The following is a 22,818-nucleotide window of genomic DNA, read 5'->3' as shown; positions in this document are numbered from 1 at the left end:
TAATTATTTCTCGGCCTTTGGTTCATGTAGGAAATATTCTCTCGTTGTTCCATCGTTTGTTCAATGTGACAATCTTTCGTTAAGTGTGGTCCATCGCATTGCTCACAACTGATTCGTATTGCGTGAATATCTTTAGTCATCTTTTTCATTCGTCTCTCGAAAGCATCTATTTTTGCGGAAACGGAATCAAAGTCATGGCTAGAATCGGCTCTAGCCGCTTTAGATGAACGAAAAATATCTTTTTCCTGGTGCCACTCATGTGAGTGGGATGCTGTGTTATCAATAATTTTGTAAGCTTCAGTTGCGGTTTTCTTCATAATGGAACCACCAGCTGTTAGATGCCGGAAAGAATCTTTTAAGAAATTTCTCAACTAAAACATCTCATGTGTCAATCGCTCCTTCAGGTAACGATTCTAACCAATCTTTGGCTTCTCCCTTTAAAGTCCAGGGAAACAACATGAGATAGATCTGTTCATCCTCAACTTCTCTGATTTTGAATAGAGTACAGATCCTATTAAAGGTTCGAAAATGTTCATTTGGATCTTCTTTTGGCGTACCACTATATTGGCATTGATTAGTTATCATGTGTAGGATTTGTCCTTTGATTTCATAATCTGGCGCATTAATGTCTGGCTTAATAATGACGTGACCTTGGCCAGTGCGTGTAGCTCTCATTCGATCTTCCATACTTAGAGGTTCCGTTATTTTCATATTTGAATTTGTTGAATCCGAATCACTAGAAGATTCTGATTTAACGGTTTGTGGTTCAGGAGGAATGATTAATGGTTCAGGATCTTGGAATTGTCCTTGAATATCCTCCGGGCTCTCAATTGTGAGATCGGGTTCAAAAAATGGATTATCAGAAATTTGAGTTGGAGTACTTGTTCGACTAGATGATAATTCTAAAGAAAAATAAACAGCGGCAATATTAGCTAGATGTCTTGATCTAGTTACAGGTGGTGAACGTTTTGCTCGGTGCATTCACTGAATATCCTTTTAGTTATAAAAATAAAAATTATATAAGTTATCAAATTAATAGACTTTTCTGCTTTTGCCCACGTTTCGAATAGCCAAAAGATGCAGCAGGGAGCCAGGATCCTTTAAGTCAGAAAATCCACAACTCAACCACTAACAAATCCAACTATTACTACGAAGCAGAAAATTTTGGATGTCTATCAATTTAACCGCTTAAAATAATTTTTTCGTCGAAGTTTAAAGAAAATAAAAAAAATTCTATGTCCTAAAAACTAGAGCGTAGAAATGAGAAAGAAAAAGAGTGCGTCGAAAAACGTCAAAAAATAAAAATAAGAAAGAAAAACGTCGAAACTTAAAAGTCTAAAAATTAAATATTAAAAGTTGCATCTTAAAGGTATTAAAACTTAAAAGGAATTCTATATCCAAAACGGCAATAACTTAAAAGACACTAAAATCTAAAAACTGCGTCGCAAAATTCTAAAGCGCCTAAATCTTAATTCTAAAGAAAAAGCAATTAAGTGATTTTACGGCAAAGCCTAAAAACTAGAAATATAAAAATAGCTACGGCAAAAACTAAGTTTAAATCTAATTACGAACGATAAATATACAAATTACGAATTAAACGTTTAAAATATACAATTTATAAAAAGATATAAAAAGTGATAAAATTACTTATTTTTTTTTATAAAAATATTATTTTTATATTATATTTTATAAAAGTATTAAACTATAAATATAAATTATAATTAAAACTAAATTTATTAAAACTAATACTAATTATTATTAAATTTGTAACATCCTCAATCGGGCCTAGTTGTAAGATTACTATTTTGCCCTTAAGTTAGTAATGTGTTACTATATGCTTTTATTTTTATTTAATATTTATTATTATTTAATGATGTGGTTAGGACCAGTTTGTGACAAGGGTCACAGAACAGGTTTGTTTATTTAATTTGGACTTCGTTTGGGTTGCCAAATGATGTGCGAAAGATATCAGATAACTGATAAATACCCGTGTGTTGCACTTTGTGAGAAATTAACCTAAATTAAGTGACTAGTCTGTGTGTTCTTCTTCCCATTTCTAGAAAATTCCCAAACACACCCGTTCTTCATCTCCCTCACCTACTTCAAACCCTAATCCTTGATTCTTGTTTTAGAGCTCAAATTGTTCATGTCATTGTGTTCCTTGTGATTTACTGATTCTAACAAGGTAAGATTCATAGCTTTTCATGCTTTAATCTTCAAGAAAATGGAGTTTTTGTGTTAGTTTTCATAAAAGTGTAAATTTGTGTCAAAACAAGTGATTTAAGTGTTGTTATGGTCAAATTGTTGTGGGTTTTGAGTCTATAACAAGTAGTGAACAAGTTGTGGTCGATTTTGGTGTTTAAAATGAGCTCTAGATCGAGATTTGAGGATTTCATCGTGAAGTCCGTAGCCTTTGTTCAGTTTCTGATGAAGATGAACACACTCGGCCGACTGTCGGTTGACAGTCGATCGACTGAGGGTTGAACCGACCGATTGACGAAGACAATCGACCGACTGTTGAGTGAACCGACCGACTGAGATTTATCTTCGGCCGATTGATGTAATACCAAATGAATCGACCGACTGGGAAGGTCATTCGACCGGTTGTGTCGACCGGTTGTGTCGACAGTCGACCGGTTGAGTCGACGGTTGACCGACTGTAAGAGTCAGTCGACCGACTGAGTGTCCAGGGCAGAATATTTTACCTAAGTGTTGATTTTTAGCCATTATGCTGCCTGTTTGTATTTTGGTGTTTAGGATGTAAATTTTGAAAGTGCACAAGTGTTAAGCAGAAAATTTTTAGCGGACAGTTTTCTGACAAAATTTTCTGACAAAATTTTCTGTATTGTGTTATTTGGTGTTTATGGACATAAACTAACTCGTGTATATGTATTTCTCAGGAGAAAAGGAGAAAGAGAAGGTTCAGTGATTAGATAGCTGAACACCTTCTCGTTTGCTGGTATTTGGTGAGTGGGACTAACTGGAGATTATAGTATATAGAAGCATGTTATATTATGATTGACATGCTTGTTAGATATACTTATTGTTGTGGTTAGTTAGTTCTTGTGATGACTGCATGTTAGTTGATGCTTGTCTGCTGGAGCCCAGTGCGTCCCTATTGTGTGGTAGCCTCGGTAGGAGAGATCAACCTGCTGGTTGGGTTCCTCTGTGGTAGCCTAGACAACCGTGGTGTATATATATGTGAATGACACGTCCGTCGCGTGTGGATTATGTATATACATACGGTGGTGGAGGAACTTCTGGTAAGCCCCAGTCCGATCAGCTGGTGGTTAATGGTTTGGTCGAGCCGCCAGAGTCTCTGTAGACGGCACTTGGGTGATGTTTGTATGTTAGACTATGTGACATGATTAGTGTAACACTTGTGTATGCTATGGCCTGTAGTTAGTCGTACTCACTTAGCTTCGTGCTAATTCCCCTCCATCTCCTCCCTACAGGTTGTTAGCTTTTGTAGATAGTGCTTTTGGGAGGAGACGGGCATGATGATGTTATGTTTGATAGGGTTAACTCTGATGTGGTCTTTTAGAATATGAACCGTGTACTTTTGAAAACAGAATGTATTTACGTCTCTTCCTGTTAATATGTAAATTGTTTTAATGACACGTGACATCGGTTTGTACAAATGTCGATATCGTATTTAATTAATATTATGCTTCCGCCACGTATTTATTATAAAAAAAAAATAGCGGTGTCAAAAGTTGGTATCAGAGCTTAGTTTGGTAGCATGCGCATTGTGATCTAAATGTCATGTTCCCAAACTTAGAAGAGTCATGTCAAACATAACATGCTGGGGATGGGTTAAGTGAGTACTAGGACAGGATATGTGTTAGTTGTTAGTACTAACAGAATTTATACTAAGCTTTGGTGAGAGTGTTGTGGTAGTGCAGCAATGACAGATAACGAAGCTAATGCTACTGGCCCTACTGTCCCTGGAACTGGTACTTTTAGAGGCCCTGACGAAGATGGACATGTGTCTTCAGAAGAAGAAACCTCTCAAGAAGTAATAGAACTTCAAAGTCGGTTACTAGAAGCTCAGGAGAAAATTAAGGAATTGGAACAAGAACGGGCGCAATGGAACCCTAATACTACTGCGTTAAACACAACTTTTCCTTCAAACTTTTATAATCAAGCCGATGGCAGTTCTCAGTCACAGTTCCACAAAATACTTATCAAAACCTCCAAATGCCATTCCCGTTTAATCAGGCATTTCCAAATCAGATGATATACCCTTTTCAAGTCCCTGAGACAAGAAAGAAGTGTACGTATAAACAGTTTATGGACTGCAAACCTCCTGAGTACATCGGACACACAAACCCTACGATGACCCTCAATTGGCTAAGAGAAGTGGAGAGGGCATTAGAAGCATGTTTTTGTGAGCCAGAATCCATGGCGTTATTTGCTAGTAGGCTTCTCAAAGGTGAAGTAATGGAATGGTGGGACTCTATCACTGCATATTTACCTAAAGAACAGATCAGTCAAATTACCTGGGAACAATTTGCTGCTAAAGTTCGTGAGCAGTATTGTTCTGAGTATGAGATGGAAAGATTGAAAACTGAGTTTCAGAGTATGAAGATGACAGAAAGTATGACGATTGATGAGGTTTTCAGAGATTTCACATCTAAGCTAAGGTTCGTTCAACAGTGGGTACCAACTGAGAAAGATAAGATTCAGCATTTTATGCGGGTGATTAAGCCAGAATATAGAACAGTTGCGAGATTTGCAACCACGTTGGCACAGGCTCATGAGATGGCGAAGATTACTGAAGGTGATATAATGGCAGCAAAAAGAGAAAGTTCGAGAAGTGGATCTTTTGGGGGTAAATCAGAAGGTCAATCGGGTGTACAGTCAAATCAGCAGTCGAGTAAGCAATCCGGTTTTTGTGGTAAAAAGTCAGGCGGGTTTAAACAGAAAAGTAAGTCTGGTATGAGTGGATCAAGTTCAAGTCAGTCTGGGTGGTGTAATGTTTGTAAGTCAACCCATACCGGTCCGTGTTCTCCAATGACCAGAAGGTGTTTGAAATGTGGAGTGTTAGGTCATGAATCAACAACTTGTTCTTTTAAGTCTAATGTTTGTTGGAGTTGCCATCAAGAGGGGCATAGATCAGCAAATTGTCCATCTGCGTCAAGATCCGGTTCTGGGGCAGGGTCAGGAGCAAGGTCAGTTACTTCTGGGGGATCTTCTGCTTCTACTGCCGGGCAGAAGAGAAATAATCCTCCAACAGCAGAGGCAAGGGCGTTTCAGATGACGGTAGACGCTGCAACTGCTACCGATGACGTCATTACCGGTATGTTCTTGGTTAATTCCTTGCCAGCTCGTGTGTTATTTGATTCTGGAGCAAATCGTTCTTTTATATCCTTAGGCTTCTGTGATAAGTTGAAGTTGCCTGTTAGGATGTTAGATGAGCCTTTGGGAATAGAAGTAGCTGATGGTAAAATGGTTCCATGCACATCATCTGTGTCTGGAATTACCATCGAAATTGACGGCCATTCTTTTCCTTTAACCTGTTTGTTGATGCCTATACCTAGCTTTGATGTAGTCATAGGCATGAATTGGTTAAGAGCTAATAGGGCTAATATTAAGTGTGATAAGAAGATGATTTCTTTCCGTTTGGCCGACGGATTCCGAGTGATAGCTAGGGGAGTGTGCAGTGGATTTAACTTTCCTATGGTTTCCCTAATGAAAGCTCAGAAGGCAATAACGAAAGGGTGTGATTCATTCTTAGTCTACGTGATTGATGTTAAGAAAGAGAATAAGCAGGTGACCAATATTCCCGTTGTGTCAGAATTTCCAGAAGTATTTCCAGATGATTTACCAGGGTTACCTCCAGTACGTGAAGTAGAGTATAAAATTGATTTGGTTCCAGGTGCTACGCCAGTCGCAAAAGCTCCTTACAGATTAGCTCCGTCAGAAATCCGAGAAATGATGTCTCAGATTCAGGAACTGTTAGATAAGGGGTTTATTCGACCAAGTTCTTCACCGTGGGGTGCTCCTGTTTTGTTTGTGAAAAAGAAAGATGGGTCGCTTCGTATGTGTATAGATTACCGTGACTTAAATAAGAGAACAATCAAGAATAAGTATCCGTTACCAAGAATAGATGACTTATTTGATCAGTTACAGGGTGCTTCCTACTTTTCAAAGATTGATTTACGTTCAGGGCATCATCAGGTACGTGTTGCAGAGAGTGATATACCGAAAACAGCGTTCAGAACTAGATATGGTCATTATGAATTTTTAGTTATGCCATTCGAGTTAACAAACGCGCCAGCAGTGTTTATGGATCTCATGAACAGGGTGTGTCGTCAGTATCTTGACAAGTTTGTGATTGTCTTCATAGATGATATCTTGATATATTCAAAAATCGAGAAAGACCATGCTACACATTTGAGATTGGTGTTAGAACTTCTGAAGCAGCAACAGTTGTATGCTAAGTTCTCCAAGTGTGAATTTTTGCTGCGGGAAGTACAGTTTCTGGGTCATGTGATTTGTAAACAGGGTATTAAAGTAGATCAGTCTAAGATAGAGGCCGTAATGAATTGGAACTCACCGAAAACACCGACAGAAATTAAGAGTTTTCTGGGTTTAGCAGGTTATTACCGCCGATTTATCAAAGACTTCTCTAAAATAGCAGGTCCGTTGAATAAGTTAACTAGAAAAGATGTAGCCTTTCGATGGATTGATGAACAAGAAAAGGCTTTTCAGACTCTCAAACAGTTGCTATGTCAAGCGCCGGTTTTAGCTTTACCAGAGGGAACAGAAGATTTTGTGATCTACTACGATGCATCATGTGCAGGTCTGGGTTGCATTTTGATGCAGAGAAATAAAGTTATAGCGTATGCTTCACGACAGTTGAAGAATCATGAACGAAACTATCCTACTCATGATTTAGAGTTAACTGCAGTTGTGTTTGCTTTGAAGCTTTGGAGACATTATTTGTATGGTACACATTGTGAAATTTATACCGATCATAAGAGTCTTCAATATATCTTTTCGCAGAAAGAATTAAATATGCGTCAACGTCGATGTTTAGAATTGATTAAAGACTACGATTGTGAGATTAAGTACCATCTGGGTAAAGCAAATGTGGTCGCAGATGCTCTGAGTCACAAGAAAACCATCGAAAATGTTAGATTTATGAGAATTGAAATAGTTTCAGACTTGATTGATCGATTGAAAACCGTTCAGTTAGTAGCTTTGAATGACGAAAACCTAAAGACAGAACAAATGACTAAAAGAAAATTTGACTTATGCAATGATTCTAGAGGATTAAAGACCTATAAAGATCGAATTTGGGTGCCTATGCTTGGAGATTTGAGGGATCTAATCCTTACTGAAGCGCATAAATCGAGATTATCAGTGCATCCAGGTAGTACAAAGATGTATAGAGACTTGAAAACAATGTATTGGTGGCCGACAATGAAGACGGATGTTGCAAATTTTGTCGAAAAATGTCATATTTGTGCGCAAATTAAAGCAGAACATCAGAAACCGTATGGATCTCTAAGACAGTTAGAAATTCCTCAGTGGAAATGGGATCATATAACGATGGATTTTGTAACCAAGTTACCCCGAACCCAGAAAGGACACGACTTGATCTGGGTGATTGTGGATCATTTATCAAAGAGTTCTCACTTTTTAGCTACTCGTGAAACAGCTTCGTTAAGTGATTTGGCAGGATTGTACTTGAAAGAGATCGTTAGTCGACATGGTATACCGTTGTCGATAATTTCCGATAGAGATACTAGGTTTGTATCGAACTTCTGGAACAGTTTACAACAGAATCTAGGTACGCGTGTGAATTTAAGTACAGCATATCATCCACAAACAGACGGTCAGAGTGAACGAACGATTCAAACGTTAGAAGACATGTTGAGAGCGTATGTCTTAGAATATGGTGGTTCTTGGGATTCGCATCTTCCACTGATAGAGTTTGCTTACAACAATTCGTATCATTCTAGTATTGGAATGCCGCCATATGAAATGTTGTATGGTCGTAAGTGTAGAACTCCGACATGTTGGTTAGAAGCAGGTGAGAAACAATTTGCAGGTCCCGAAATTGTTCAGTTAACTGCAGAAAAAGTTGAAATTGCGCGTGAAAAGTTAAAAGCAGCTAGAGATCGACAAAAGATGTATGCTGATCCGCATAGGCGTCCGGTAATTTTTAATGTAGGTGATCGTGTATACTTGAAGGTATCACCGTGGAAAGGGGTGATCAGATTTGGCAAACGTGGTAAACTAGCTCCGAGGTTTATTGGGCCATTTCCAATCATAGAAATTTTGAATGATCAAATTGTTGTTTTAGATCTTCCATCAAAGTTAGCAGGAATACACAACACGTTCAACGTGTGCTATCTGAGAAAGTGTAAAGTAGATGATGAAAGTCAGATTCTTCCATTGAAGGATTTGAAAGTTGATTTAACTAAGAAGTTAGTAGAAGAGCCGGTTAGAATAGTGGACAAGAAAGTCACAAAGCTAAGAAAGAAACAGATTCCTATGGTGTTAGTGGAATGGCGGCACAGTTTAGGTTCTAACTTGACGTGGGAAACCGAGGAGTTAATGAGGGCGCGCTATCCCCATTTGTTTGACCTTGACCAGATTCCAAGGACGGAATCTTCTTAAGGGGGGTAGATTTGAAACATCCTCAATCGGGCCTAGTTGTAAGATTACTATTTTGCCCTTAAGTTAGTAATGTGTTACTATATGCTTTTATTTTTATTTAATATTTATTATTATTTAATGATGTGGTTAGGACCAGTTTGTGACAAGGGTCACAGAACAGGTTTGTTTATTTAATTTGGACTTCGTTTGGGTTGCCAAATGATGTGCGAAAGATATCAGATAACTGATAAATACCCGTGTGTTGCACTGTGTGGGAAATTAACCTAAATTAAGTGACTAGTCTGTGTGTTCTTCTTCCCATTTCTAGAAAATTCCCAAACACACCCGTTCTTCATCTCCCTCACCTACTTCAAACCCTAATCCTTGATTCTTGTTTTAGAGCTCAAATTGTTCATGTCATTGTGTTCCTTGTGATTTACTGATTCTAACAAGGTAAGATTCATAGCTTTTCATACTTTAATCTTCAAGAAAATGGAGTTTTTGTGTTAGTTTTCATAAAAGTGTAAATTTGTGTCAAAACAAGTGATTTAAGTGTTGTTATGGTCAAATTGTTGTGGGTTTTGAGTCTATAACAAGTAGTGAACAAGTTGTGGTCGATTTTGGTGTTTAAAATGAGCTCTAGATCGAGATTTGAGGATTTCATCATGAAGCCCGTAGCCTTTGTTCAGTTTCTGATGAAGATGAACACACTCGGCCGACTGTCGGTCGACAGTCGATCGACTGAGGGTTGAACCGACCGATTGACGAAGACAATCAACCGACTGTTGAGTGAACCGACCGACTGAGATTTATCTTCGGCCGATTGATGTAATACCAAATGAATCGACCGACTGGGAAGGTCAGTCGACCGGTTGTGTCGACAGTCGACCGACTGTAAGAGTCAGTCGACCGACTGTAAGAGTCAGTCGACCGACTGAGTGTCCAGGGCAGAATATTTTACCTAAGTGTTGATTTTTAGCCGTTATGTTGCCCGTTTGTATTTTGGTGTTTAGGATGTAAATTTTGAAAGTGCACAAGTGTTAAGCAGAAAATTTTTAGCGGACAGTTTTCTGACAAAATTTTCTGTATTGTGTTATTTGGTGTTTATGGACATAAACTAACTCGTGTATATATATTTCTCAGGAGAAAAGGAGAAATAGAAGGTTCAGTGATTAGATAGCTGAACACCTTCTCGTTTGCTGGTATTTGGTGAGTGGGACTAACTAGAGATTATAGTATATAGAAGCATGTTATATTATGATTGACATGCTTGTTAGATATACTTATTGTTGTGGTTAGTTAGTTCTTGTGATGACTGCATGTTAGTTGATGCTTGTCTGCTGGAGCCCAGTGCATCCCTATTGTGTGGTAGCCTCGGTGGGAGAGATCAACCTGCGGGTTGGGTTCCTCTGTGGTAGCCTAGACAACCGTGGTGTATATATATGTGAATGACGCGTCCGTCGCGTGTGAATTATGTATATACATATGGTGGTGGAGGAACTTCTGGTAAGCCCCAGTCCGATCAGCTGGTGGTTAATGGTTTGGCCGAGCCTCCAGAGTCTCTGTAGACGGCACTTGGGTGATGTTTGTATGTTAGACTATGTGACATGATTAGTATAACACTTGTGTATGCTATGGCCTGTAGTTAGTCGTACTCACTTAGCTTCGTGCTAATTCCCCTCCATCTCCTCCCTACAGGTTGTTAGCTTTTGTAGATAGTGCTTTTGGGAGGAGACGGGCATGATGATGTTATGTTTGACAGGGTTAACACTGATGTGGTCTTTTAGAATATGAACCGTGTACTTTTGAAAACAGAATGTATTTACGTCTCTTCCTGTTAATATGTAAATTGTTTTAATGACACGTGACATCGGTTTGTACAAATTTCGATATCGTATTTAATTAATATTTTGCTTCCGCCACGTATTTATTATAAAAAAAAAAATAGCGGTGTCACAAAATTAAAACCCTAATTAATAATAAATATATTATAATAAAAACCATAAACTGTCGGCTGAGGATACTACTCCTTTCAAATCACTCCATGCGATCGCATGGAGCTCAAGGCTTCTGGCCATGCGATCGCATGGCTTCGCAGTCCAGTTCAGCTATTGGGATGCTACAGTGCTGGACCGATTTATTTTTTTTAATTTAATTTCTTTTTGTTTTTTTTTTGTTTTTTTTTATTTTTTCAAATACTTATATAAATTATAAAAATAAATAATTTTTTTTTTATGTTTTATGACAACGAGCTTCCCGGCAGCGGTGCCAAAAACTTGATGTGTGCAGCGGTGTAGTACGAAATACTATTATTTTTATTACAAAATACGATACAATTTTCACAAGTTTTAATTATTTATATAGATGGGATATACCTAAACCTTGATACAACACTTATAGGCAGTGTACCTAATCGTAGAGTAGTGTAGTTTTTAGTAAGTCCGGTTCGTTTCACAGGGAGCTAGTTGATTACGTACTATATTATTATAAAACTATATTTATACAAAAATATATATAAAAGTAGTAATATATAAAAGGGGGGGTTTTACCGTTTAATGACAGGTTTGTCGATTTTAAGTTTTTAAGCGTAAAGATAAATGACGATAATTAAAGTGCGTAAAATAAATAACAATATTAAAATGACAATAAATAAAATGACAGTAAATAAAAGTGCGATAAGATATAAAATAAAATAATTATGCTTATTTAAACTTCCATAATCATGATGTTTGACGTTTTGATTTTAATTTATTACTCTTGGATTAATTGTCCTTTGTCCTGGTTTATTTGATACGTCTATCTGGTTTTTGTCCATAATAGTCCATCGGTCATAAATATAAAGTGCGAGTGTCCTCGTCAAATTACCCTATTACCCGAAGTCAAATATTCCAACTAATTAATGATTTAAACTATGACGCAGTTATCACTTCCGTTAACAATTACACCAGTTATCACTGTATGTAATCCACCCTTGTTTTAATTAGTCCATGATATATTAATTTATCCACTTGGCCAAATGAATAATCAATTACCGAATCCAATTGATTAATTAAATGATTCTAAACGATGTCGTATAAACGTCACTAAATAGGACATTCGTTTGATTAATTAAATGATTGTAAACGATGTCGTATAAACGTCAATAAATAGGACATTCGTAATCAATTTAATAATTATTAGATTAACTAATTTGAAGATAGGTTCGACAGACTCAAATGAGTTGTTACTCAATTAGACAATACCCCCCATCTATTAATAGTCCATAGTCCAATGCCCACAAGTGTCGGTCTTTTGTTCAAACATTAATTATGATACAAAATCCAATAACCCTGTCATAATATTTAGTCTAACATCACGATTACTTCAGCTCAAATAAGCATAATAATTACTTAGTTACTAGACATTAATTTAAAAAGGAAGAACAAAGCTTACAGCGGTGATTAATCGCGTAGCGTTACACGGACAGAATTTCGACTTATAAAACCTTAAAACATTTCTTACATTAACCCAACAAAACCATAATTTATTATTAATCTTAATTATAATTAAAATTATAATTATAAATATATATTACATAGAGAGAAAGAGAGATTGAAAAAGTTGGTATATTTCGTGCAGAATTCGTCGCCTTTTATAGCAATTGGCCAGATTCTGATGCCCCTGCGATCGCATGGATTTTGTGCCTTCTGGCCATGCGATCGCATGGCCAGAAGGATCCAGCTCACATGCTTTTGTTTTCTAGTTTGCCGACGGTTTTTAATATATAATACAATATATATATAATTTTAAGAATTATTTATATATTATATTATATTTATGTGCATAGTTGACTTGTAATTTTAGCTCCGTTGCGTTGCGCGTTGATAGTTGGTTCATGTCCCGGTTCCGGATTTTCGAACGTCCTCGCGTACTATTTAATATCTTGTACTTTGCGTTTTTCAGCTCGTACTCTTGTAATTTTGAGACGTTTCTTATCAATAAATTGACCCACTTGGATTGTACTTTGTACTTTGTACTTTTTAGCATTTTGGTCGTTTGCGTCTTCAATTCGTCGAATCTGTCTTTTGTCTTCACCTTTTATTATTTAAACGAATATCACTTGTAAATAGAACAATTGCAACTAAAAGCTTGTCTTTCTTAAGGGATAATGCTATGAAATATATGTTCGTTTTTAGCATTATCAAGCATGCAGCAGTTCCGCAGAAACAGGTAAACAAGCAAGTTGTAGATTAGTCCTATTAGCGAATCCTACTCGACTCGGTCAAGACTCACTAATGCAACCAAATTCCCTACAACCAATGCTCTGATACCAAATGTGACGCCCTGTACAAAACCATCGTGTACGGTTCATCAACAACAGGATCATTACAAGGTCAAACACTATATGCTGTTTGAAAATTAGTTTTGCATTCATTAAAAGATAACGTTTTACAAAAGATAACATGCTTCCTATGAATAGAAGCGTTAACATAAGTATGTGACCCAAAGGTCGTTACAAAGCCATTAGTTGAAAATAACATAAGTTACGAATGCAAAATAAAAGTTCCGTGATTGAGACATCTCTAAGTAATGCAGCGAAAAATCTAACACAGCAGGTCCGTAACAGCAAGTCTATAACACCAAGACAGCAAGCCTAACAGCGGAAGCAACAACGTCTAAGCACCTGAGAAATACACGCTTAAAAGGCCAACACGAATGTTGGTAAGCTATAGTTTATTTGTAATCAGTAAAGTAATGTAGACCACGAGATTTCAGTGCTTCAACCAGCAGTTTAAATCAGTATGAAAAGTATATGCTTAACAGTGGGCACCCAGTAACTAGACTTAACGTATGTATATCACCCCCTAAAAGTGCACTTGGCGAGTGTGTTTGTCCTCGAAGTATTAAACACTCATTGTCTGCTAGCGCGACTAGCTCGAGTGGGGTTGTCAAACTCTATGGATCCATATCTAAGATTCGCGTTCACGATTAGGAAACCAATGATTAAACGTTACCGAGCTAAGGGGAATCTTTGTGCCGTTTGTAACCCACACACATATAAAGTTTAAGTACTCGTGTCTAGTATGTAAAACGTAAAAAGCGCATGTATTCTCAGTCCCAAAAATAGTAAAAGTAGTAAAAAGGGATGCTATAACTCACAGTGAATAAGCAGTAAAAGTCGATACGAAAAATATGCAAGTAGTAAGTCGGTCCGAAAGGTCGTCAACCTAAGTCAAAGGTCACTAAGTCAGTATGTTGTCCCTATAAGTTTAAAAGTGCATAAATTAAGTTTTAGTGTCATCATCATCATCATCATTCATCAAAGCTAAAGTAAGTTTAACAAGAATAGAGATCGAAACAAAAGGATGACTTTAGACAGCTGTTACGACCTCTATACAAATCTAAAAGACGCGTAGTCAGTGGCCATGGCTCCGTATGTGAGTCCTCTAACCGCTTACCAATTTTCAGAACCTAACTCGTCTTCGTTTGACCGTGTCGATGGTTTAAGTGCAAGTAGGTCAGAAATTTCAGCACGATGTTACAAAGGCGTAGTGAGTTTCGGAAAGCTATAAATCCTAAACCGTATATCGGATTTAGGCGAGGACTAAACGAAAAGTCATCTACTCGAAACGAACTATCTGAAATTAAATTTTCAGAAGTCCAGGAGTCTGATCAGACCCCGAAAAACATCAAACAAGTGCTCCGGTGGGTTCCTTGGTGCTTGATGCTCATCACGGTTCTCATCCTTGATGCGTGTAAGCTTCAAGTGTACAACTCTTTGATGTTTTAGCATCACTTTGACCAAGTTTCAACCATCAACACACAACTAAGAGAAAAAGCTATCATTTTACAAGTTTTGAACATCAAGGTTGTCTCTTTATTGAATAAACCCAATAAAGCTTCAACCTTTGTTCTTTTTACACAAGTTTATGCATCTTCGTCATATGAGATGATGAAGACTTAATATTTATCATCACAACAATCACAAAAAGGTTCCAAGTAAGTGAGATCTACAATAATAACTTAGATCTCCACTATTAAGAAAACCCTAAGCTAGAAAGCTTGGATATTTACAAGATTAATGAGATCATAAGATAGAAAGCTAAGATCTAATGAAAGTAATGAGACCATAAGCTAAAAAGCTAAGATCTTTAACAAAATAATGAAACCCTAAGCTAGAAAGCTTGGATCTTTAATGTTCTTGAAGATCCTTAAAGCAAAATACTAGATCTTCAAGTTACATGAAGATCATAAACATAAGTTTTGATCTTTATAACAAAATAAAAGAATCATAAGCTAGAAAACCTAGATCTAACAAGTAAATAAAGATTCCAAAGCTAGAAAGCTTGAATCTTTCATGTTCTTGAAGGATTCAAACCCAAGTTTGAATCTACAAGACATAACAAGATCAAAAAGCTAAAAAGCTAGATCCTTGCATGATGATGATGATGTCGATGTCGACATTTAGAAGAGAAGAAGAAGAAGAAGAAGAAAATTTAAAACTTACACTTTTTAGAGTGAGAAAGACTAGAGAGAGAATTAGAGAGTAAGTGTGTGTAATTTGTGAATGAGATCAAGTGTAAAATGGGTGAGGTTTGAGTGGTATTTATAGGGAAAAAGGGGTGCTTGGCCGTGGGTTTAGGGGGGACAAGGGGGGAGACAACTTTTGCTTTTTGGTTAATGGTTATCTAAAGTTGGTGCTTATGTTGGGATCCCATGCAACAATTATGATTATGGTTAACAAAAATGCTAGTATGTTCCCTCTAATAAATTGGTTTTTGTTTTGCATTTAAATGGGTCATAATCCATTAATAATTGGGCTAGTTAAATAGTCCACTAGCAAGAGTAGGGTGGGCTAAAGTCCAACAAGGTAGAAAGTCCAACAAGACTAACTAGTGTGTTCTAGTAAATTACTAAGCGTAATTAAGCATCCAAAAACCCAAGTAATTGTTATTATAAAATAACAATTAGTATTACGTAGTCATAATATTCTGATTATGACCAAAGTTAAACGTGTATCAAGTAGATAGCTCGTTTCAAACGTCAAGTGACACCAACGGTCGTAAAAGCATTCGGGGATCAAGTTAAGTGATTACACACTTAATAGCACGTTGTAAGATATTAATGAAAGTAATTAATCATTAAATAAGATCCTAGAGTATAAACTAGCTCAGTACGCACATATACGCAGTTTCGTGAAAGCATAAGCACAAAAGCAAGTCGAAAAATCCGGGTCGTTACAGGATCTCTGACAAAAAAAAAATGAATAAATAAATAAACGAACAAAAATAAAGCATAATAAAAAAATAAAAAAAAATGAAACGCTATAAAAATAGTAAAATCAAATTTCTATGAGCTAAAGTGTGAATAATTAATTTAGACTCTAAGCCATGCTTTCATCTATTTAATTAATTTCTATTTTTTGCAACCAAAAAAAAAGCAAAAAGAAGTAAAAGAACTTTTAACTGGGAAGTACCGGACCGGAGTATCGCCAAACACACCATAGTACCTTCAACATTCTTACCAATCAACATCAAATTCAGTTAAAAAAGTTATCTTCTTGATCTCCAATATTAAACCCAACATCAATTTCTTTTTTTTCTTTTTTTTTTTTCGTGTTAGGGTTTCTCACCTTGAATGCAGCTAGTACCTGAACGGATCGATTTGTGTTCCAACTGTTGGGAAAAAGGTAACCTACTAATTGCCTGTTTTCATATTTCTGTAAAATTATTCATATCTTTAGGGTTAATTATTAATCATGCCAAAATATGTACTTTTTTGATAACTATTATGTTGAAGTTCAAATATTTCTATTGGGAAGTTTGGGTTATGTAAAGCCTAAATATCTTCCTTTTTTTCTCTTTGAGTTGTTATAAATAAAGGTGGAAGTTTTTAAATTGACAATAAAAAACTTGTGTAAATTAAACAAAATGTGAATAAGTAGAGTGTACTCTTATGTAATTTTTCCATAAGAAAACATCAAAGCCCTTCAATTCAATATGGTAAACAATTTTCTTGTTCTATTTTACTTGATGCAATCAAAGTTTCGAGCTAATAATAAATAAATTCACTTGAATTATAGGTAGCCCCTAAGCAATTCGAGATATGAGTAAACATGTGTCCAATGTTATTAATGAAGAAAGTGAAAAAGATAGTCGAGTAGTTAATGGGGATAAAGATATTGAGTTGCATAATGGTATTGAATTTGAATCTCATGAAGCTGCATATTCTTTTTATCAAGAATATGCAAAATCAATGGGATTCACAACATCAATAAAAAACAGCCGTCGTTCAAAGAAATCGAAAGAGTTTATCGATGCTAAATTTGCGTGTTCAAGATACGGGGTTACACCAGAATCGGATGGTGGGACCAGTAGGCGTCCTAGTGTGAAAAAAACAGATTGTAAAGCAAGTATGCATGTTAAAAGACGAAAAGATGGAAAATGGTATATTCATGAATTTATCAAGGATCATAATCATGAATTGTTACCTGCTTTAGCTTATCATTTTAGAATTCATAAGAATGTAAAGTTAGCCGAGAAAAACAATATGGATATTCTCCATGCCGTTAGTGAACGAACGAAGAAAATGTACGTTCAAATGTTGAGACAATCTTGCGGGAATAATAATGTTGACTTGTCAAGGGATGACTTAAATTGTGAATTTGACCGAGGCCGATATTTAGCTTTAGAAGAAGGTGATGGTCATGTTATGCTCGAGTATTTCACACATGTTAAGAAAGAGAATCCGGATTTCTTTTATGCGATTGATTTGAACGAAGATCAACGGTTAAGAAATTTGATATGGGTAGATGCTAAAAGTAGAAAAGATTATGCGAGCTTTAACGATGCTGTTTCTTTTGATATTAGTTATGTTAGAAGTAACGATAAAATGCCATTTGCTCTGTTTATTGGGGTGAATCATCATTCTCAGCCGATATTACTTGGATGTGGTTTGGTTTGTGACGAGTCAAAGTCAACGTGGGTTTGGTTAATGAAAACGTGGCTTAGAGCAATGGGCGGGATTCAAAAAGCACCAAAAGTTATTATTACCGATCAAGGAAAAGAATTGGAGATGGCTACGCTCGAAATCTTTCCTAATTCGCGTCATTGTTTATTTCTTTGGAGTATTCTAGAGAAAGTCCCCGAATGTCTAGGGCATGTTATTAGGCAACATGAAAAGTTCATGAGTAAGTTTAGTAAGTGTATTTATAAGTCATTAACGGACGAACAATTCGATTTGAGGTGGTGGAAGCTCGTTGGTAGATTCGAGCTTCAAGAAAACGAGTGGTTTCACACTTTATACGAAGATAGAAAAAAGTGGGTCCCGGCTTATATGAAGGATACGTTTTTAGCGGGAATGTCGACAGCACATCGGGCCGAAAGTGTTAATTCTTTCTTTGATAAATATATTCACAAGAAAGTTACACTCAAAGAGTTTGTTAGACAATACGGGACGATTCTTGAAAAACGTTACGAAGAGGAAGCGATTGCGGATTTCGACACGTGTCACAAACAACCGGCGTTAAAATCACCTTCACCATGGGAAAAACAAATGTCGTGTGTTTATACTCATACGATTTTCAAAAGATTTCAAATTGAGGCTTTGGGAGTTGTCGGGTGTCACGTTAAAACGGAACCCGAAGACGGGTCAATCTCTATATACACGGTCAACGATTATGAAAAAATCGAAAAGTTTATGGTTACGTGGGACCGGGAAAATTCTGAGGTTTGGTGTTCATGTCTTTTGTTTGAATACCGAGGTTTTCTTTGTAGACATGCAATGGTTGTTCTTCAACATCGTGGAATTTCGAGTATTCCGTCTCGATACATATTAAAAAGATGGACGAAAGATGCAAAGAATAATAATCCTTTAATAAATGAAGGAGTGACAAATAGGGTACAAATGTACAACGAATTATGCAAACAAGCTATTCAATTGGGTGAAGAAGGATCTTTATCTGAGGAAAGTTATGATATTGCGTTTCACGCACTTGTTGAAGCTTTAAAGACATGTGTAAATGTGAATAGTAATAATGCTGTTTTGATTCGTGATTTAGAAGAGGAGAATTTAGTAGGTGTTTCTGCAAAAACAAGTAAAAGGAAGAGTGTAAGTAAGAAAAGGAAGGTTAGTAGTGTTCATATTTTTTATATTTAATATATAATTACATTTATCCAATAATATGCTGAATTTTGCAGGTACAGTTAGAACCTGAACCTGAACCTGTTATGCTCGAGGCTCGAGATAGCTTGCAACAAATGGTTTATTTTTTTTTTTTTTTTTTTTTTTTTTTTTTTTTTTTTTTTTTTTTTTTTTTATCAATGCTTTAAAATGATAATAAGATCTATATTATTATAGTTACCTATTTTAGCAGAATGATTATGGGAATTTGTATGCATTAGCATATACGTTGCTCGACTTTTATTTCTTTATCCCATCTATATTTAGTGTATGTTTTTTTTATCTTAACCGTTTGACATTATAGTCTAATACAACTAGTTAGACCCATTCGTACTACAAACTTTGTAACACCTTGTTTAAACGACATTCTTGGTTATTTTTCACACCGCTATCACAAATTAAAACCTTTGTGTTTATATCATACATTATATATATGCATCTTTCGTGTACTCCGTTTTTGCAACTCGGGGAGTACTCTTTTAAACTCAGTCAAAACTCGCGATTATCGGGAAAATAGGTTAAAATTCGGCCAAAACTTGGGATTATTCGAATAATCGGGTTAAAACTCTGTCAAAATCGGTCAAAGTCAAACTTGGTCACCATCCAAGTACTCCTTGAATTGCTTAGTACTCTCTAAAAAGTCACAAGTGAAATTGTTAATGATGTATTATTACTTGATGATAGGAAACTATGAGCTCAGATGGAATAACTCTTCATGGCTATTATGGGACCCATCAGAATGTGCAGGGACTGGTATGATGCTTCGTCACTTTTACCATTTTACCCTTGAAGTCTTTTATTCTGATTTAGCGTTAGGCTTAAAACAATGTGTTGAATTGAATGATTATGGTTATTTGGTGGAAACTTTACTGCAGTTAAACTTAATGGGCCCACCTCATGACGGTTACTATGTTAATCAACAAAGCATGCAGGGACTGGTATGTAAATTCTATCTGGTTGACATCCAATCGAACGTAACTTATGTGAGTAAAATTTTCTGATAATTTTGTTTTTTCATATACAGGGACAGTTGAATTCGTTAGCACCAACGCATGACGGTTTTTTTGAAGCACAACAAAGCATACATGGTCTTGTGTGTTAACTACTTTGAAACATATTTACAAAGTTTTTTAAAGTTTTTTCTTTATCCTATGATTTGTAAATTTTACTTTCGTTTATGTAGGGGCATTTGGATTTTAGACCACCTAGCTTTGGATACAGCATGCAGGTTAGTATGCTCAGTTATAGTGCATTTTATCTTGTATAGGTGGCAAGATGGGCGAATATGGCAATGGACTAACATGTCAAAATGGGCCAGCCCTGGTTGGGTTGAACCACAAGTTTTTGACTAAGTTTCATTAATTATTATTGTGTTAAATGTGATTATGACACAATAAAAATAATATAATAAATACAACAATGATATAATCCAAGTCTAAATTTGCGAATAAAATGATTTAAGAGGTTGCATGACCCATTCTCCTATTAGGTAATTATCCATATGTTGACCATTTCGACCCATTTTTAAGTAAATGAGAGAGCCGTTTGGCCATATTTACACAGGTGCCAGACCTCAAACACTATTACATGTGCACTTCAAACGTATAATTATTCATGAAGCGTCCGTCTATAACAGTTTAATTTGCTCTCTTGGTTGCAGGATGAATCAACTTTACGAACCAATGATACGCACAACCACCCATCTAGACATTCATGACAAACGTTATTTTGCTATGGTAACACTCATGTTGTTTAATACTAATACTCGTTTAGTTTGGTAGCCAAGATTGTGTTGTTAAATAGTTTTTTTTTTTTTTTTTTTTTTTTAATTATTATTATTGTGATTTAGTGTGTTGTGATCAGTATACCAATACTGTTGTGTCACCTTGTATTTTGGTTCAAACTTAGATATGAAATGAATTTGTATATCAATGAAATTACTAGCTAATTTATATATCTTTTTCTCTGTGGGATGCTGAGCAGATTTACACTACTTGACCAAATTCTAATTACGTTTTTTCTTTTCCTTTAGAAGGTAGTAATAGTAATGATTATTATGGGAAATAATGTAGACAAATATATGGGATCTTGCAATATTAGACTTTTTAGAAGGTTTTGACATTGGGATCTTGCTTTGGATCTTGCTTTCTTTTCTGATGGATAATGATGTGAAACACCCTCGTTCCCGTATAATTTTTTTTTAACATCCGCGCGGCGCACCAAATCTTTGTGCGGCGTGCAGCACCATGGTAAATTGCGACAGAAAGCTTTTCAGCAAAGTGCGCGGCGTACATTTGCACTTGTACGGCGCACGTTTCATTTAAAAAGTTACTGGACTCGTTTCAAGACATAGTGCGCAGCGCGCAAGTGATGTGCGCGGCAAGCACTACACCTGACTCGAAATTTTTAGTTAGTTAACCCTAAAGACCTCGAACCCATTTCCACAATTCGATACAAACACACAAATATTCCCTACCTATCGTTTAGGTATGGCAATGGGTGGAAAAAAAACTCGTGACTTGCGGGTACCCATGCCCGTGACGGGCGGATATTTATAAATAATTGTACCCGCGGGCACGGGGCGGGTAAAAATTTGTACCCGTTGGAGGGTCGCGGGTATCTCATACCCGTCGCGGGTAAAACCCCACCCGACAATCCATGATGCCCGTTTGAGCTATCCGCGGGTATACCCGTTTACCCGCATACATATACTTAATTATATAATATATAATTTAATTTTTTCAATGTATTTCGTAATTATTCACGGATTTACCCATGGGTAGTGGTTCTCCGCAATTAAAAATTAGTTAAAGTGCACATTTTATAAACCCGCGGGTTTACTCACGGGTCGCGGGTACGGGCGAAAAATTTACCCGTTGGTGGGTAAACGGGCATCCGCGGGTAAGGAAAAAATCCTGGCGAGCGGGTCGCGGATATTAAGTATCAGTGCCCGTTACCCGCGGGTGTCATCCCTAGTATCGTTATGAGGCTTTTTAGCAGGGTTATTAAGTAAGTACTAGTTCCAAAATACAACATTACGTCTAAAAGATCATAACCCATAGTTTATGTCTATATTAACAACAAAATAGTGATGCGCATTACAAAAAGATCATAACCAAGTATCGCCCATTCAAACAAAATCATCAAACAACGAGTATCATTCGTACACAACACTTCCACAAATGATTCTGTAAGGTTGTATTCTCGAATTTTTCTTTTAGCGGAAAAGAGTGGAGAAGAAAGGGGATGAGAGTGTTTTACTATTCTTCCCAATCCGTTCAAATATGGGCGGAGAGTTTTGGTGACAAAATCTAAAGGTACTACCCTTCCTAATCATCTCCTCTCCTCTCATTTTCGCTGAAATTTAAAACTCGAGAATCACTGTTATTTTTTAATCCATCAATCTCCTCTCCTTTATATCGTAAATAAATCTCGAGAATACAGTCTAAGTAACTAGAGGGGGTGAATAGTTACTTAATACGATTTTTAAAACTTTTTCGATGATCAACAAGATTTGAACAATTCTTGAGCAACTTAACCAACTCAAACTCAATGTGTGTAGTGTTTATGATTAGAGTAATGCGGAATGTAAAGTAAAGAACATAAACACAAGGATTTATAGTGGTTCGTGTGGATGTTAACTAATCCACCTTAATCCACTCTCCGATTCAATAATCGGGAGCTTTGCTTCACTAAGCCTCTTTCTTCAAATCCCGTGGAGATCCGATTTACAAGTCTTGTACTCCTTTGTAGACAACAAACCTAATCTTTCTATCCCTTCGAAAGATTATCTCTAACTTAGATCAATTTGTCTTCACCTTGGATAAGTATTAATCCCCAATGGAGTTAATCAACTTCATAGTCCCCTTTAAGGAAGATGATAGCTAAGCTAGCTTATGCTTCTAATTACAAAGTACAAGACTCACCCTTTCTAGTGATGAAAATTCTAAGACAATTCAAAGAATTAATACAACACTAAGTAAACTCACAAAGATAGTAATTTGATAGTAAGTTTACAACCCTTCTACAATCTATGAGATTATA

General features: G+C 36.3%; 1 protein-coding gene across 3 annotated transcripts; it reads left to right on the top strand.

Annotated features, from left to right (window-relative positions):
• Positions 1-16,042: 16,042 nt before the first annotated feature.
• LOC139897707 (protein FAR-RED IMPAIRED RESPONSE 1) lies at positions 16,043-20,712 on the top strand. Of its 3 annotated transcripts, XM_071880400.1 has the most exons (9): positions 16,043-16,144; positions 16,237-16,282; positions 16,676-18,720; positions 18,792-18,854; positions 19,459-19,527; positions 19,650-19,712; positions 19,799-19,867; positions 19,958-20,002; positions 20,435-20,712. In XM_071880400.1, the coding sequence occupies exons 3-9, from the start codon at positions 16,699-16,701 to the stop codon at positions 20,489-20,491; spliced, it is 2,388 nt and encodes a 795-aa protein (XP_071736501.1). In that variant the 5' UTR covers positions 16,043-16,144; positions 16,237-16,282; positions 16,676-16,698; the 3' UTR covers positions 20,492-20,712. The 3 variants fall into 3 exon arrangements, with proteins under 3 accessions (XP_071736501.1, XP_071736502.1, XP_071736503.1); XM_071880401.1 differs by having other exon boundaries at positions 16,044-16,282; positions 16,676-18,702; XM_071880402.1 differs by having other exon boundaries at positions 16,044-16,282; positions 19,799-19,862.
• Positions 20,713-22,818: the final 2,106 nt, after the last annotated feature.

This window comes from Rutidosis leptorrhynchoides, chromosome 3 (genome assembly GCF_046630445.1).
Source record: "Rutidosis leptorrhynchoides isolate AG116_Rl617_1_P2 chromosome 3, CSIRO_AGI_Rlap_v1, whole genome shotgun sequence".
Taxonomy (NCBI): Eukaryota; Viridiplantae; Streptophyta; class Magnoliopsida; order Asterales; family Asteraceae; genus Rutidosis; species Rutidosis leptorrhynchoides.
The sequence above is the reverse complement of the archived record's forward strand: the minus strand, read 5'-3'. Positions and strand labels throughout refer to the sequence as shown.